We start from the raw sequence: 17,574 nt of genomic DNA on the forward strand, positions 1-17,574 counted from the left end.
TGTATATGGGATCCGAACCCTCGGGCGGGAGCGCTGCCACGCTTCCCAAGCAGCGCACTATCCAGTGCGCCACCGGGCCGGCCCCATTCAGACTTTTTAATGTCACTCCTGCAATTCCAGATTTCTTTACCCAGTTTCTGTTGATGGATCCTGTAGCTTTTGTGGGTAGGGAAAATTGGATGAGTCTTCCTGGTTATTCTGGAGGAGGAAGTTATGTCTCACAGTTGCTTCAGACTATTTTATTTTCTTCCCCTTGTTGTGGTCAGAAGAGATATTCCTGGCTCTTGAATCTTGAGTTCTGAACTTCTGATAAATGCTCAAGATGACCCCAGTATTGTGATTATAAGCATCTTTCAGTGTCAGGAAATACATATACTTTCATTCCCACCCAAGTTCAGAACCATTTGAGAGACAAATGCAGGAGTCAGATAGATGGTCATTAAAATGTAGCTCTATTACTGATAAAAGTTGTGACATAGTGTAGATGTGAGCCAAGAGAGTTTTCTAATGTTGAATTCCAGAATTCAACTTATCCACCCAATCAAAGGCAGAACTGGACCAATTTAAACCTTCCCCTACCCCTATTCCATAAAGTCTAGTTCCTTTATGGTTAACAGGAGAGCAAGTAACAATGTGTCCTCTCTGCAGAAAAGCTGAGCCAGAAAAAAAGAAAAAGAAAGAAAAAAAAAAAAAAAGAGGCTGAGCCAGCATACCTGGTTCCTCCTATTAAACTCACAAATCAGATAACTTAGTTCTGGTAAGAGACGCCAGGAAGTTTATACTAGTGGAAGTTCTTCTACGTGGAAACACAAGGAGTGCAGTGAAATAAACATCACTCCCTAATATCTAGCTATTAAAACTCAAGTCAATGTCATATTAATTTAAGGACATGTAAGTTTATACTAGTGGAAGTTCTTCTACGTGGAAACACAAGGAGTGCAGTGAAATAAACATCCCTTCCTAATATCTAGCTATTAAAACTCAAGTCAATGTCATATTAATTTAAGGACATGTAAAAAATTCCTCTCATAGATAAGTAGGGGAACCTATAGCATTTTACTTTATATGCAGAAGTCACTGAATTTAATATTTACTAACATATTTATAAATTATATTTATGAAGTATACCTGAAAATATAAATATAAATTTATATATATTTATAAATGAATATGAATTATAAATCAATATATAAATATAAATATACCTAATAAATAATGTATAAAGTATACCTATAATAAGAGGAGATCCATCTTTGGCAAATTTATCTGTAAAATTAAAAGAAAAAAAATATAGCAACATCAGTCAGGTTTATGGACCATGTTTATCTATTTTTAAATTTAATTTTCTTAATTGACACATAATAGTTGTACATATTTATGGGGTACAGAGTGATATTTTGATATATGTGTATAATGTGTACTGATCAAATCAGGGAAGCATATCTGTCACCTCAAACATTCATCATTTTGTTTGATTTGGGAACCTTTGAAATCCCCTCTTTTATCTGTTTGAAAATATAAAATAAATTATTGTTAACTACAGGCACCTAACAGTGTTAAAGAACACTAGAACTTATTCTTCCTATCTGGCTGTAAGTTTGTATCTGTTAACCAACCTCTCCCTAACACTCCTCCCCACTACACTTCCCAGCCTCTAGTAACCACAATTCTACTCTCTACTTCTAAGATCTTTTTTAGTTCCCCATGTATGAATGAGAACATGCAGTATTTATCTTTCTGTGCCTGAATTATTTCACTTAACGTAATGTCTTCCAGGCTTATCCAGGCTGCCTTGAATGGCAGGATTTTACTCTTTTTTATGGCTGAATAGGATTCCATTGTGTATATATACCGCATTTTCCTTTATCCATTTATCTGTTGATGGACACCTAGGTTGATTCCATATGGGAGTGCAAATATTTCTTTGACATATGGATTTCCTTTCATTTTTATATCAACTCAGTTGTGGGATTGCTGGTTCATGTGGTAGTTCTATTTTAATATTTTTGAGGAACCTCCATACTGTTTTCTATAATGGCTATATTAATTCACATTTCCACCAACAGTTTATAAGAGTTCCCCTTTCTCTGCATCCTTGCCAACATTTGTTATTTTCTGTCTTTTTGATAATTCTGACTAGAGTGAGATGGTATCTCATTGTGATTTTGATTTGTATTTCTCTGATGATTAGTGATATTGAACATTTTCCCATGTACCTCTTGACCATTGTATGTCTTCTTTTGAGAAATGTCTATTCAACTCATTTGCCCATTTTTTTGATTAGGTTATTTGTTTTTTTTTTTTTTTTTGGCTGTTGTTTGAGTTTCTCATTGCTGTAGTTTGGATATGGTTGGCCCTCAAAATTCATGTTGAAATTTGATCCCCAATGTGGCAGTGTTGGGAGGTGGGGCTTAGTGGAAAGTGATTGGGTCGTGGGAGCAGATATTCATGAATAAATTAATGCAATTAGTGCGGGGGAGGATGGTGAGTGAGTTCTCTATTAGTTCCCCAGAGAGCTGGTTGTTAAAGGAGCCTGGCACCTCACCTCTCTCCTCAGCTTCTCTCTCCATGAGATATCTTGCACATGCCTGCTACCTGCCACTTTTCATCATGAGTAGAAGCAGTCGGAGGCCCATGCCAGATGTAGCTGTCCCAGAATCATGAGCCAAACAAACCTCAATTCTTTATAAATTACCCAGCCTCAGATATTTTGTTATAGCAACATAAAAACAGACTAATACACTTGTGTATTCTGGCTATTAATCCCTTTCAGATGAATAGTTTGCAAATATTTTCTCCTATTCTGCAGGTTGCCTCTTCATTCTTCTGATTGTTTCTTTTGCTGTGCAGAAGATTTTTAGTTTGATATAATCCAATTTGCCAATTTTTGCTTTTGTTGCCTGTGCTTTAGAACCTTATCCATAAAATCTTTGCTCAGACCAATGTCTTGATATGATTCTATATTTTCTTCTAGTAGTTTTATAGTTTCAGTTCTCACATTTAAGTCTTTAATCCATTTTGAGTTAATTTTTGTATATGGTGAGAGATAGGGATCTAGTTTCTTTCTTCTGCATAAGGATATCCAGTTTTCCCAGCACCAATTATTGAAGAGACTGCCCTTTCTCCAATGTATGTTCTTGGATCCTTTGTTGAAAATCAGTTGGCTGTAAATATGTGGATTTATTTCTGGGTTCTCTATTCTATTGGTCTATGTGTCTGTTTTTATACTAGTACCATGCTGTTTTGGTTGCTATGGCTTTGTCATATATTTTTAAGTCAGGTAATGTGATGCCTCTATCTTTTTCTTTTTGTTCAGGATCACTTTGGCTATTCAGTGTCTTTTGTGACTCCATATGAATTTTAGGATTGTTTTTTCTATTTCTGTAAAGATTGCCATTGGCATTTTGATAGAGATTGTATTACATCTGTGGATTCCTTTGGGTAGTATGGTCATTTTGACAAAAGTAATTCTTCCAAACCATGAACATGGGATGTCTTTTCAACTTTGTGAGTGTGTGTGTGTGTGTGTGTGTGTCCCATTCAATTTCTTTCAGCAGTTTTTTATAGTTTTCATTGTAGAGATCTTTCACATTCTTGGTTACATTTATTTCTAGGTATTTTTATTTATTTATTTAATTTTTGGTAGCTATTGTCAATGAAATTGCTTTCTTGATTTTTCAGCTAGTTCATTGTTGATGTATGGAAAGTGCTACTGATTTTTGTATGTTGATTTTGTATTCTGCAATTTCACTGAATTTATCAGTTTGAAGAGTTTTTGTAGAGTCTTTAGGTTTTTCTATATATAAGACCATGTTGTATGCAAACAGGGACAATTTGACTTCCTCTTTTCCAATTTGGATGACATTTATTACTTTCTCTTGCCTAATTGCTCTGGCTATGACTTCCAGTACTGTGTTGAATAAGAGTGATAAAGTGGGCATCCTTGTTTTATTCCAGTTCTTAGAGGAAAAGCTTTCAACTTTGCTCATTCAGTATGATGTTAACTGTGGGTTTGTCATATGTGGCCTTTATTGTGTTGAGGTACATTCTTAGTCTACCTAATTTCTTGAAGGTTTTTAATTATGAAGCAATGTTGAATTTTATCAAATGCTTTATCTTCATCTATTGAGGTGGTCATATGGTTTTTGTCTTTGATTCTGTTGATATGATGTGTCATATTTATTCATTTGCATATGTTGAACCATCCTTACATCCCTGGGATAAATCCCACTTGGTCAGGGTGTATAATCTTTTTGATGTGCTGTTGGATTTGGTTTCATAAAATTTCATTAAGGGTTTTTGCATCTATGTTCATCAGGAATATTGGCCTGTAGTTTTCTTTTTTTGTTGTGTCCTTATCTGGTTTTGGTAGCATGGTAATGCTGGCCTCCTAGAATGAGTTTGGAAGAATTCTGTCATCTTCAATATTTTGTAATAGTTTGAGAAGAATTGGTATTAAATCTTCTTTAAAAGTTTGGTAGAATTCAGCCATGAAGCCATTTGGCCCTGAACTTTTCTTTGTTGGGAGACTTTTTATTACTGATTCAACCCTGTTACTTGTTATTGGTCTGTTCAGGTTTTATATTTCTTCTTGATTCAGTCTTTGTAGGTTATGTGTGCTGTGGATTGATGTTCCCCCAAAACTTAGTCTCAGCTGTGACAGTGTAAAGAGGCTGGGAAATCCTATGTTGGTAATTGAAAGGTGTGGCCTTGAATAGGTAGGTGATTGGACTGTGAGGTCTATGCCTAGTGAATGGGTTGATCCATATAGTGACTAATAAGTTGATAGATTAATGGTGGTCATGGGCATGGTTCTGAGTGCTTTAAAAGGAGAATGCATGAGGAGGTTACTCTCTGAGCTCTCTGTTCCACCATTTTCACAATGTGATACTTTGCCATCACTGTTGCCTCCACCACCAAGGTTCTCTCCAGATATGTTCCCTGGACTTTGGACTTACCAGCCTCCAAAACTCATTCTATGAGGCCAGCATCACAGTGATATCAAAACCAGATAAAGATACAACAAAAAAAGAAAACTACAGGCCAATATCCTAGATGAACATAGATGAAAAAATCCTTAACAAAATATTACCAAACTGAATACAGCAACACATCAAAAAAAGCTAAAAACATTTTCAAAAGCCACCAAGGTAGTACTTTTGCTTTTTATAATAGAGCACTAGGTATTTGGACAAATCTTCCCTCTGATGCTGATGACAACTAGAAAAGCTGTACAAAATACTAGAACATTTTCCTGAAGGCATCAAAGCAATACCAGGTATTTTTTAGTGAGTACTTGTTACTGAGTAATGCTTTTGATGGTCTTGTGGGCCTAGGGAAAAAATAGGAGTCTGGGGCTTGCCAAAGATGGGAGCCTTGGTAAACACCCTGGATTCCTAGGAGTAACAATGTTCCATATGGTTGGCAAAGCAAAAGCTGACAGAACTAAAAGGAAAAGTAGACAAATACATAACTACGGAGGGAGATTTAATAACCATTTATCAGAAAAAAGTCAAGATACACAAAATTTTAACATTATAATTAACAGTCTTAACTGTTACATATAGAAGTGAATCTAATAACTTCAGAATACAATACACTAAGCATACTAGAAACTTTTACAAAATCAACCATAGTGTGGAATAACAAAATAAATTTCGACAAATTTCAGAAGATTGAAATCATACAGAATATTTTTTCTGACCACAATGCTTTTAAGCTAGAAAACAACAAAATATAACCAGAAAATTCATACTTTGGAAAGTATTTGGAAATATATTTTGAAAAAAATACGCTTTTAAATAACCTATGAATCAAAGAAGAAATCATAATAGAAAAAGGAAATATTTTAAACTGAATGATAACCAAAGTATTACAAATAAAACATAAAATATAGCTAAATCAATATTATAGGGATATTTATAGACTTAAATGTATGTACGAGTAAAGAGGAAAGGCAAAAACTAAATGACCTAAGCAACCATCTTGAGAGGTAACAAAATGACATTTAAATAAACCCAAAGAATACAGAAAAAAGAAATAATAAAAATGAGGGCAGAAATTAATGACATAATGAAACATACATAGAATAAAGAAGATAAACATAGCCAAAAGTGAGTTTTAGAAAAGACTAATAAAATTGATAAACACCTGGTGAGACTGATCATCAATATCAAAGGCACAAATCGCTAACATCAAGAACAAATAGGGATGCATTACCACAGATCCTACAGACATTGAAAGCTTGATAAGAAGATGTTATGAAAAATTTCATGAAAATAAATTTGGTAATTTAGATGAAGTTAGCAAATTCATAGAAAAACACATATGACCAAAAGTGATACAAGAAGAAATAGAAAATCCTATGTAGCCATTACTGCTGATGAACCTGAATCAATAATTAAAATCCCTCACACAAAGGTAACTCCAGGATGAGATGGCTTCAATAGTCAATTTGATTAAACTTACCCAGAGAACAGAAAAGGAGGAAACACTCTCCAGCTTGTTTTTTGAATCCTATGTAGCCATTACTGCTGATGAACCTGAATCAATAATTAAAATCCCTCACACAAAGATAACTCCAGGATGAGATGGCTTCAATAGTCAATTTGATTAAACTTACCCAGAGAACAGAAAAGGAGGAAACACTCTCCAGCTTGTTTTTTGGGGCTACCATACCTTTGATATCAAAACCTCACCAGCACATTATGACAAAGGAAAATCACAGTTCAATTCCACTCCTAAACATAGATGCAAAATTCCTAAACCAAATATTAGCAAAACGAACCCAGAAAGTTTAAATAGGATAATATATCAAGACCAACTTCTGCTTATTGCACTAATTTAAGGATACAAATAACATTAAAAAGTTATCAATGTAATTTGCTTCAGTAATAGAATAAAAGATCACTTCAAAAGATACAAATAAATCACCTGATAGAATTCAATATACATTTATGCTTTAAAAATGCTTAGCTAACTAGAAACAAAAGAGAAATTCCTCAATCTAATAAAGGATAACCACAAAAAACTTACAATAAACATTACCTAATGCTGAAATGTTGAATGCCTTCCCTCCTTCCCACTTCTATTCAGCATTGTACTTGAGGTCCTGCCTGGTTCAATGAGGCAAACAAAAGAAATAGAAAGGGCTATATTTGAAAGAACTAAAACTCATTATTAGTGGATATGATTGCGTTCATACAAATCTAAATAAATCTGCAGATAAATGAAGTGAATTTAACGATTTTGATGAAATTAAAGTTGATATAAAAAAATCAGTTGTACTTTTCTAAATCAACAACAAATAGCTAGAATATGAAATTTTAAATATCATTTTTCAATAGCATGAAATAATACGTAATACTTAGGAATAATGCTAACAAAAAATGTATGACCTTTAGTAGGAAAATGTAAAAAATAGAAAGATATACCTTATTCATCACTGAAATCAATATTATCAATACGTCAGTTTCTCTCCAATAGTTCCATACATCAATGTAATACTACTATAAATCCCAACAAATTTTTATTTTAATTTTTTTTTGCAGAAGGAGAATTTGACTAAAGCTTATTCTAGCATTTTACAGAAAAGCAAAGGACCAAGAATAGATGAAGACAACTTTGAAATAAAACAATGAAATGGTACGATTTATTAACTACAGTTGTACCAAGACTTATAATAAACCTAAAATAATTTAAGATATTGTGATATTGGCAAAAGATAGACAAATAGGCTAATTAAACCACTCATGAAAGCCATAAACCAATCCAAGCCCATCTGGAAACTTGATTTATGACAAAAGGAGGTACACTTGATTTATGAAAAGTGGGAAAAGAAAGTTTGTTTAAACAAGTGGTGCCAGGACAATTGGATTTCCAAATAATAATTAAAAATAAACTTGACTTTACCATAAACAAAAATAATTTCCAGTTGAATTGAGTATATACAAGTGAAAAGCAAAATTAAAGACTTAAGGGGTTAATATAGGAGAATATTTTCATGACCTTGAGGTAAGCAAAGATTATAAAAATAGGAACAAAAAGTGCTAACCATAAATGAAAAGATGAATACATTTGTCTATATTAAAATTAAGAACATATACATGTTCATATGTAAGAGGTGAAAAAGCAAGCTAAAGGATGGAAGAAGGTATTTGCAACCCATATAATCTATAAAAAATTCTATACAGATTTTATAAGAACTACAAATTTTTAAGGAAAAAACAGACCACTCAATAGAAAAATGGGGAAGACACTTGGGGGAAAAAAAAAAGACCAATAAACATGCGAGAAAGTGTTTATGCCAGCTAATAATCAGGGAAATGCAAACTCACAAAAACACTGCATTACCATCACTGCATACCAAGAATTGATGAGAATGTAAAGTAATGCAAACTCTTACATTGCTGGTGATAGTGAAAACTGGTACCTTTTATAAAAAGTTCTGCATTACATACTAAAGTCTACTTTTTCACAACTATTCTACTTCTAGTAAATTCTCAGAAATGTGTGCACCTGTGCACCAAAGACCCTTATTAGAAAAATCATAGTAGCATTTACACATAATAGCTAAAAATTGGAAACAACCCAAATATCCATGGAAGAATGGATACATTTCCCCCCAATATATACAGCATTGAAAATGAACAAAGCAAACCTATACATAGCACCATGAGTCTCAAACATAAAGTTGGGCAAGGGATGCCAAATACAAAGGAATACATACTTTGTTCATTTATTTTAAAAACAAAAACAGGCAAAACAGGGCCGACCCCATGGCGCACTCGGGAGAGTGCAGTGCTGGGAGTGCAGCGGCACTTCCTCCACGGGTTCGGATCCTATATAGGGATGGCCGATGTGCTCACTGGCTGAGCGCAGTGCGGACGACACCAAGCCAAGGGTTGCGATTCCCTTACCGGTTGCAAAAAACAAACAAACAAACAAACAGGCAAAACAAAGTTATGGCATTTAAGGAATATATATTTGGGACACCAAGCCAAGGGTTGCGATTCCCTTACCGGTTGCAAAAAACAAACAAACAAACAAACAAACAAACAGGCAAAACAAAGTTATGGCATTTAAGGAATATATATTTGGGTGGTAAACAGGGAAGTAATTACCATGAAGGTCAGAATAGTGGTTAACTTATGGGGAGGGAGGGTGCTCTGGGATGCTGGGAATGTTCAGTTACTGGGTGGTAGTTATACCAGTAATCATTTTATAATACTCATCAAATGGGACATTTATGTTTTATGCACTTTTCTGAATGTGTGTTATATTTTACAATTAAAAAGCTTAAAAAACTGGGCTGGTTAGCTCAGTTGGTTAGAGCATTGCCTTGTAACACCAAGGTCAAGGGTTCAGTTCCCCATACCAGCCAGCCACCAAAAAAAAGAAAAAGTAAAAATAAAAAACCAACAGCGTAAATATATGATACCATTTATGGACTTAGGCTAAGACAGTTTGATATATCTATCTCAGAACAGGTATTTTCTTGCGAGTGAGGCTGATGTTCACAGTACATAAATTACAAATAATATTTCATTCGTGTACACTGTTTCATTGGCTCCGTACTCTGAGCCAGACATGATAGAAACTATTAGACTTTTTTCACAGCTGAGAAAACTGAGGTCCATAGAGGTTAAGTGGCTTATCCAAATCCACATTTGTGGCGTGTGGCAGAGGTGGATCTTGAAACCAGGGTCCTGCCTGCCCCCTCCCGCTACACCCTCAAGTCAAAGTTAAAACCACAGGACAATGCACATCCACTAGGATGGCTATTATCAAAAAATGCAAACTAAAAATGTGGAAAAGTTGGAACCCTCATGCATTGCTGGTAAGAATGTAAAATGGTGTGGCAGCTGTGGAAAACAAGCAGTTTGTCAAAAAGTTAAATATAGAATTAACATATGTTTCAGCAATTCCACTCTTAGGTATATACCCAAATAATTGAAAACAAGGATTCAGATACTTGTATACCAGTATTCAAGGCAGCATTATTAACAAATGCCAAAAGATGGAAACAAACCAAGTGTACATCAACAGGTGAATGGATAAACAAAACATGGCATACGTATGTAATGAAATATTATTCCACCATAAATCAAAATGAAATTCTGACACATGCCACAATACGGATGAACCTTGAAAATCAATTGTGCGAAATTGTAATAGTATGGTTGCTAGGAGCACTGATGCTGGAGGGGGCCTGTATAGATTTGAATCCTGGCTCTTCCACTTACGACTATGTGACTGTAGGCAAGGCATTTGACCCCTATATGCTTCACGAAGTTTATTCATCTGTAAAATAGGGCTAACAATAATATCTACCACATAGAATTGTTATGAAACTAAATGAAGTTAGTGGTGGTCCTGGACTTTGTGCTTTTATTTTTTCATGTGCGAAATGCAGATCTTTAACTCAAAAGTTTATGTGAATGTTACTGAAATGTTAATAGTAACTATTGCTTGGAAATTCTTTGACAGAAAGGTGGAAGAAGTTATTGTTTACTGTGTAATTATCAGTGCAATTAGAATGCATTTTCAATGGAAGGTAAAGTAACTGTCAACTGATACAGAATTGTGGGTTTTGATTAAATACCTTATTTTCTTTTGCACCTTTGCCCTAGATGGGAAACGTAGCCTTTTCACAGCAGAAGATATCCAATTAATCATCATGACTCCACCAGCTCTTGACATAATAATTAATCCATATAAATCACCAAAGTGATATTAAGAAAATAATTTATATAATCTGTGATGTGAGAAATCAATTGTTTCATTATTCATCACCCATTATGCAATTTTGACTTAAATTGGTTTGTTGTATATTATTTTACTGGTCTATTCACTTAATGATTTGAGCAATTATTTATAGTTTGTGATGTTAGGTAATAGATTTAGAGAATATTATTTGATAATTCATGATGAAATGATGTTTTTGGATATTATGGAAAACTGCTATTTTAATCTGAATGCAGTATGTAGTTTGATTATAATGAAATAATTTTTTTCTACAAAATTCATGTAACACAACTTTAAATGTAATTTTCCATTGACACAGAGGTGTCATAGATTTCAACATTATCTAACATAGAATTGGTAGGTAATAGTGCCTTTGGCCCTCAATTTTTTCATATATCTATGGAAGTACGATACTGTCACTAGATGATTCTAATGTCATATGAAAAAATAAAATACAGGATTTGATGCTCTCCCAATGTTCATTTTTCCCAGACCACTGCTAATTACAAATCTCCTTCTATTGCTACTTCTGCTAATGGAAATTCCTTATAGATATCTTTGTCCTGACTTTATAACATGTCCTCATCATTACTAGGATTTAAACTTTGAATAGTGTTGTTTATTTTCATTTGTTTATGTAGATTTCCTTAATCATTTATCTCTAGACATATAGACTAGACTGGCCTAATGCTAATCAAGGTTTTTCTTAGAAAAACAGATTATACAGGTATACAATCTCTTATTTGCAATTCCTAATTTCCAAAACTTTGAAAACTTTAAAAAAAAAAAAAAAGGATAACCATTTGTTGGCAAATCTGACCTGAACTGATACAAAGTTACTTATAGTCTTTTTCTATCTGATTTATTGTTAAAATTCATATATTTTACTAAAATATTAATGGTTTATTTACAGAATGTTGTCCCAAGACCTTGATGGAGGTGTTATGTAGTATATGCACTATATTTTCTTACTAAAATCTGTAAAGATTGCGTATTTTGAAATACATTTACATGTGATGTGTAATAATGATTGTTTTTGAAGATCTGTAATCATAAGCACTGTATGGTGTAAGAATATAAAATTTATAATCTAGTTATGAATGATAATATTTAATTTTTTCTTTTAGATTATCTATAGTCATATATCAACAGTATATTATTAAATTATAATCAGTGGTTCTAACATCCTTGTAACAAATAATTATTGTTAACGTGGCTAGTCAAAATCTCATATTACATGCTTTTAAGAAACGTTTGACTGGCTTCACACATTACTTGACTGATGATAAATTCTAAATTAACATCAGCCACGTAAACAGTTTCATAGCATTTGAGTATAATGGCTCTTTAGAGGATGTCTTGGGATGCTAATATCATATGTTGTACCTGTATTCAACTCTTTTGGTAAAGCTCTATGACTCTCTCCCCTTTGTCCCCCCAATCTGGGGAGGAAATCTTTTTATATAAATTACATTGTTATTATAATAACATTTCTAATGTAGGATATGTAGGTTACTAACCACATAACCCTTTAGTAAGATGTTAATTTGCTTGTAAAAAATCTAATTTTTTGACTATCATTTTTAGGTATTTACTACCAGGAAGCACCCAGTTCTTCATGAGAACACCATCCTACAACTTGAAATACAGTTCACCTGGAATGACTCGCTCCAATGTTTTGTTTACATCCCAATATGGCCATTTATGAAACAGAAGGGAAGATTGCCATGGGTTATGCATAATAGCAATTCATTTTTTTTCCTCAAGTTGAACATGCAAAGAAAAGTGACCATTAAGTGCTGTTTTATGTATATGAGACATACATATGTGTGAAAATATATACACACATGCACTCAAATAACATATATTTATTATAATACATGAAAGAAGAATTAGCAGAAAACTGAACATAAGACTTAACCTTTCTGGAAATGTAATAAACCACGTTAAAATTGTTTACACAAATATGTGAATGTCTAGAATTTGCCAGGTTTATAATTAATTTCTTCCTACTAGAAATGTTATTTTTGCTGCAGAGTATATAAAACAGAAGTGATCTTGAAGATCCCATTACAGTGTTAAATTATTTTCTAAGTAACATGCCTTTTGACTTGAAAAAGCGTTAATAGTATAATACCTTATTAATTCTCTTATATGTAGTATTCATTTACAATGAAACAAAAAAGATTTAGAAGCCTGGTATTGCTTGATGATAGAATTAAGTATAAAACGGGTTTATCATTACTATAGCACACTGTAAAAAGTACTAGAAAAATCTCAACCTGATTCTCCAACATTTTCATTCTATGTGGAAATTTAGCTACTTGTAATAATACATTATCAGTAAGGGTCTGGTAAGATAATATTATGATCTAAAATGGAAGACAATCCAGTGTGTTAAAAAAAATGTAAACTAGATTTTATTTTTACTTTTCATAGGAAGTCTCATAAAGGAACAGAAAATGAAGGTAGTGACAAAATCTGTATGGTTTTTGTGTCTCATACCATTCATTTTTATTTAAAAGCATATTTTTGCTGGGTTTAACATACAGTTAAATAGAATTTCTTCTGTTCTGCAGAAGTAGAAGAACTGACATTTTAAACTCATTTTGGTGTTATAGGATAATGTGTCACACTTATTTTATGTCTCTCAATGTTGAGACCAACTAATATTGCTAAGTCTAATATGGTAGTTTCTCATTGCACTATAGAAAATAAATGATTGTGAATAGAAAATTCCAGTTATCACATATTACTGGTCATTGATGTACCCAAGAGGTTTTTTAAAAAATCAAAATAGAGTATGAAGTTTTCTTCCTGTCCAAAGTTATTACGCGTAAATTTCATAGCAATTTGCTTCCTTTTCTTGCTTAGTTTCAAAAATAATAAGTACGCTTTGAGTTTTCCATAAAAATATAAACAGCACTATCATTGACATTGAAATCCTCAGAAAATACGATATTCTACCTTTTAGAAATATATTTAAATTTCTTCCTCCAATAGTTTTATTTTCTCACAGATGCTAATTATTTGCAAAATTCATGAATGTTTAACCTTTTACTATCCTAAAAGCTATTTCTAGTAAATGAAGAGATGGCCCCAAAGCAAAAGGAGAACTGAGAGGAACAAATTGGCCTGATTTAATTCACAAGCTGGATAACTGGCATCCCACATTTGTAAGTTAGATATATTTTGCTTTTAAAGCCATCTTCTGAGGCTGTGTTAAGCTGAAATAATTCATTTCTTCCCTAAATTATTACTAGCTATTTGATTCTTAATGCCTACCTAACATTCACATTCCAGTAGATACTTTTCCTTGCTGGATACATCCCAAAGAATTTGCCATTGTCTTTGTGGAACAAGAGAATAAGGATGTCAGGATGAAGGAAATTACAATGTAGTATTTATGACTCCATTTTGTGAATTCTTAAATATATTATACATTTCTTATAATAAATAATGCAAAAATTGGGATATTACAAAATCACAAGAAATGATCAACAAGTAAGTCTTTTCATGGAGTACTTTTAGTCATTTTTATTTTAAATTCATGATCTGGCCATGAAGGAGACACAATTTTAAGTGTCTGGTATATGATATTAACCCAGTTTGTTGGTAACTCAGCTGCACTGACTTAAATTACAAATGGTTACTTAATTTGCTAGAATGTATGCTTTGGAAATTCTGTCCTTAGTTGTATAAGAGTAAAATTTTTATTTCAAACAAAAAATAAGAATGTTCAACATTGGGAGGAAATGTTGGAAAATAACACACACACACACACACACACACACACACACACACACACACACACAATTTGATAACTTAGAGTCAGTTTAAATGTATGAAACTACCCAACTAATTGACAAATTTCATTTCTCTCGCTACTTAAGTGTGGCCTTATTTTGAGCACTAGAATTTTATTGCCTACATTTGCCTATTTATACTGACCTAATTTGATATGATGAAAGCTATGAATAGAAGCCATGTAATCATTATTTATATATATTACCTGGTATGCTCTGGACTATGGCTGTTGTAGTGCTACTCCCTAATGAACAACTAAGGAGAGAAGACACAGTGATAAACCATGGAATTCTCAAAAGGCCATAGAACTGTTTTAGAGGTATAAAATATTCCTTAGTTTTTATTATAAATTTTTTTTATCCCTAGGATTAAAACATAACAGCATAAGTGATAGTATAGGTCTGACTCTCTCTTTCTCTTCTAGAAGAGAAAATAGCTTTACCTAAAACACTCTAGAAGCTACTCAGGAGTTCTTACCAGGGGTTTTGGTTTACGTACAATGAAAACATATTTTCATTCTGTTATAGAAAAACCTGTCCTTATTCATTTGCTAAATCTAAGATGGGGATGTTTTCCACAACAGTATAAGATTGGAATGATTTCTAGAATTGTCTAAGGAACAACCTTTTTATTTTAAATCATTACCTACAAACATAGTCTGAGAATTAATTCAGCAGTGTAAATTAGCTACCATTTATGTAATCCATTGAAGGAACTATTGTGATCCATATTTTGATTCATTTTACTAGCAACAAATTTTATTTTACTAGCATTTCATTTACCTTGAGTATTTAAAAATGAAGTTGTAACAGGTTCAAATATGGAAATGGCAAAAGTAATCTGTGCCTAGAACACAGTTGAATTTCCCTGGTTATCTATAAGATGCAAAGACCTATACAAATTTTACCAAGTGTCCAAATACACAAAAGTGTCTATTAATTCCTCCTCCCTAAGACAAAAACCAAACCACACTCGAGCAAACCAAAAAACTCAGTCTTCTTTTCATCTAATGTTAATACTCAATTAGATAATAGTGTCTTCTAGACAACAAGAAAAGGATTTCATTTTAATTCTCTTTTAATTTGGAAAGAATATGAGTATGGAATTTTGTTATTGAACCTGAAATTTTAGATGTTTTAACATAAATTAACCCAAATACTTTCTTCTTCAGCATGTCAAATTCATTCTATTTAAAAATTCTTCTAAAATCTAAACATACACATTACTCATCTTTTTCACAAGTACCAAAAAGTTGATAGTTGCATAAATGCCATTATTTGATATTCTATAAAGTACTCATTCATTCTTAAATGTATATTCTTTAAAAAATAATAGCAAATACCTCAAGAGGGACAGAAAATTCTCTCCTTTTCTGTTCTGAAATGCTAATTTACATTTTGAGTCTTAGTTTACTTGGTCCTAAAATTAAACAATAAAAAGTGTAATTATATAATTTAGTTCCTGCGACCTGATGATTTTTTGAAAATTTGCTTTTCTCTTTAAATTGAGAAATTTAAGTTTTCAAGGGCCATATTAATTATCTAAATATTTTAGGCTAATGATGACTTATAAATAAATTAAAAATTTAGAAATATGTTCATGATGAAAATTTTAATCCATACGCTGCTTTCTTTCTTTACTACTACTTCTCAATCTCTTCCCCTTCCTTCTCCCTTCCCCCTCCTCCTTCATCTCCTTCTTTTTTTTTTTAAACTCTAAGTTCCCTTTTAAGTTTTGACCTTTGCATGGACAAAGCAAGAAAAGAGAAATCCTGCCTTTTAAACATTGGTTTGCCTTGCATTTTTATGGTGGTGTGTTTTTGCCTCAGCGACAATAAAACTTAGATATATCGTTATTGGATCAAGCTCAGCTTGTCTGCTGAGATTTTTTAGAATCAGGTTGAAGTCTCTATGCCTATAAAACCATTAATTGTCTGGATCTATATAAAGCAAGATACAAGGCTACAATTAATAGTCTTGCAACCCAAAATTGGTATATTAAAACTTAATGCACACTTTGAGATTGCTGCCCTTTTTTCCTGTTTTTTTTTTTTTTTCCCCTTGTCATACATGGGTATATGGCATATTGAAGGAAAATTACTCAAGGTAACTCATTCTGCATTAGCTGGGCTGTATTATCTAAGAAGAGCTATAAAAGCTTTCTTTTTATCCCCACTACTAACTTGAAAACTATCAGTAAAGATATCATTCAATAGACTAATATTTCCTAAAATAGTAAGAAGGCTTACCTTACAAAAGTAATCAGATAATGCTAATATTTCTCTTTTAAAGGCTAACAACAATTCTTGTTCTGAGCTGTTCGGTTCATATAATAACTACTGTACATGCTACAACATCTGAATATTAACAGATTTGCTGAAGATTCTGGGTTTGAAGATAAGCTTGAAAGCAATACATTTGCAAACATGATTTATGACTCAAATTATCCCCATGTGATTTACTACTTGTATATGAATGCAAATGTTGTCACAGAAAATATGCTTGAAATGTCAACACAATGTGCAATTAGCATTGCATTGTCATGCTCCAGCATGTGATATCTGTATGGTGAAGTTATTTCAATTACTCAGATGTGTTACTATAATAAAAAAAGTTTAACATAAAGCTACACTATGTTATCAAATGCTTATTTCTGTTTTACACATACACACACACACACAGTTTATAGTAATAGCAGAAATTGGCTCTGAACTAAGCTTTCAGGGTGATGAGATATATTTCACAGTAATTTTGTGTGGTGTACAAACAGCAATAGCACTATAGGGATAACTTTACCGCTGTCAAATCAGGTCAAGTAAACAAAATTGGTGTAAACTCTTCTCTTAGTTAGCTGGGAAGCAGATTGTTTTAAAATTTAGAAATAACACTTTGATACCTTTTTAGCATCATATATTATAACAACAGTTTTACTAATCTGATTAAAATTATGTCAGCATCTCAGGTATGGAGTTCATTTTTTTCAGGAATTTATAATTTCATCATTGTAAAAACTTGGCATAGT

At 32.6% G+C, this 17,574-nt stretch overlaps 1 protein-coding gene across 1 annotated transcript in view; it reads left to right on the forward strand.

Annotated features, from left to right (window-relative positions):
* TTLL7 (tubulin tyrosine ligase-like family, member 7) overlaps positions 1-17,181 on the forward strand; it is a 103,814-nt gene extending 86,633 nt beyond the window's left edge. The window contains exon 20 of the mRNA XM_008567799.1: positions 12,334-17,181. Coding sequence (XP_008566021.1) covers positions 12,334-12,454 — 121 coding nt within the window. The 3' untranslated portion in view covers positions 12,455-17,181. The remainder of the gene's footprint in view (positions 1-12,333) is intronic.
* Positions 17,182-17,574: the final 393 nt, after the last annotated feature.

Source organism: Galeopterus variegatus, unplaced genomic scaffold, assembly GCF_000696425.1.
Source record: "Galeopterus variegatus unplaced genomic scaffold, G_variegatus-3.0.2 Scaffold346, whole genome shotgun sequence".
Classification (NCBI taxonomy): domain Eukaryota; kingdom Metazoa; phylum Chordata; class Mammalia; order Dermoptera; family Cynocephalidae; genus Galeopterus; species Galeopterus variegatus.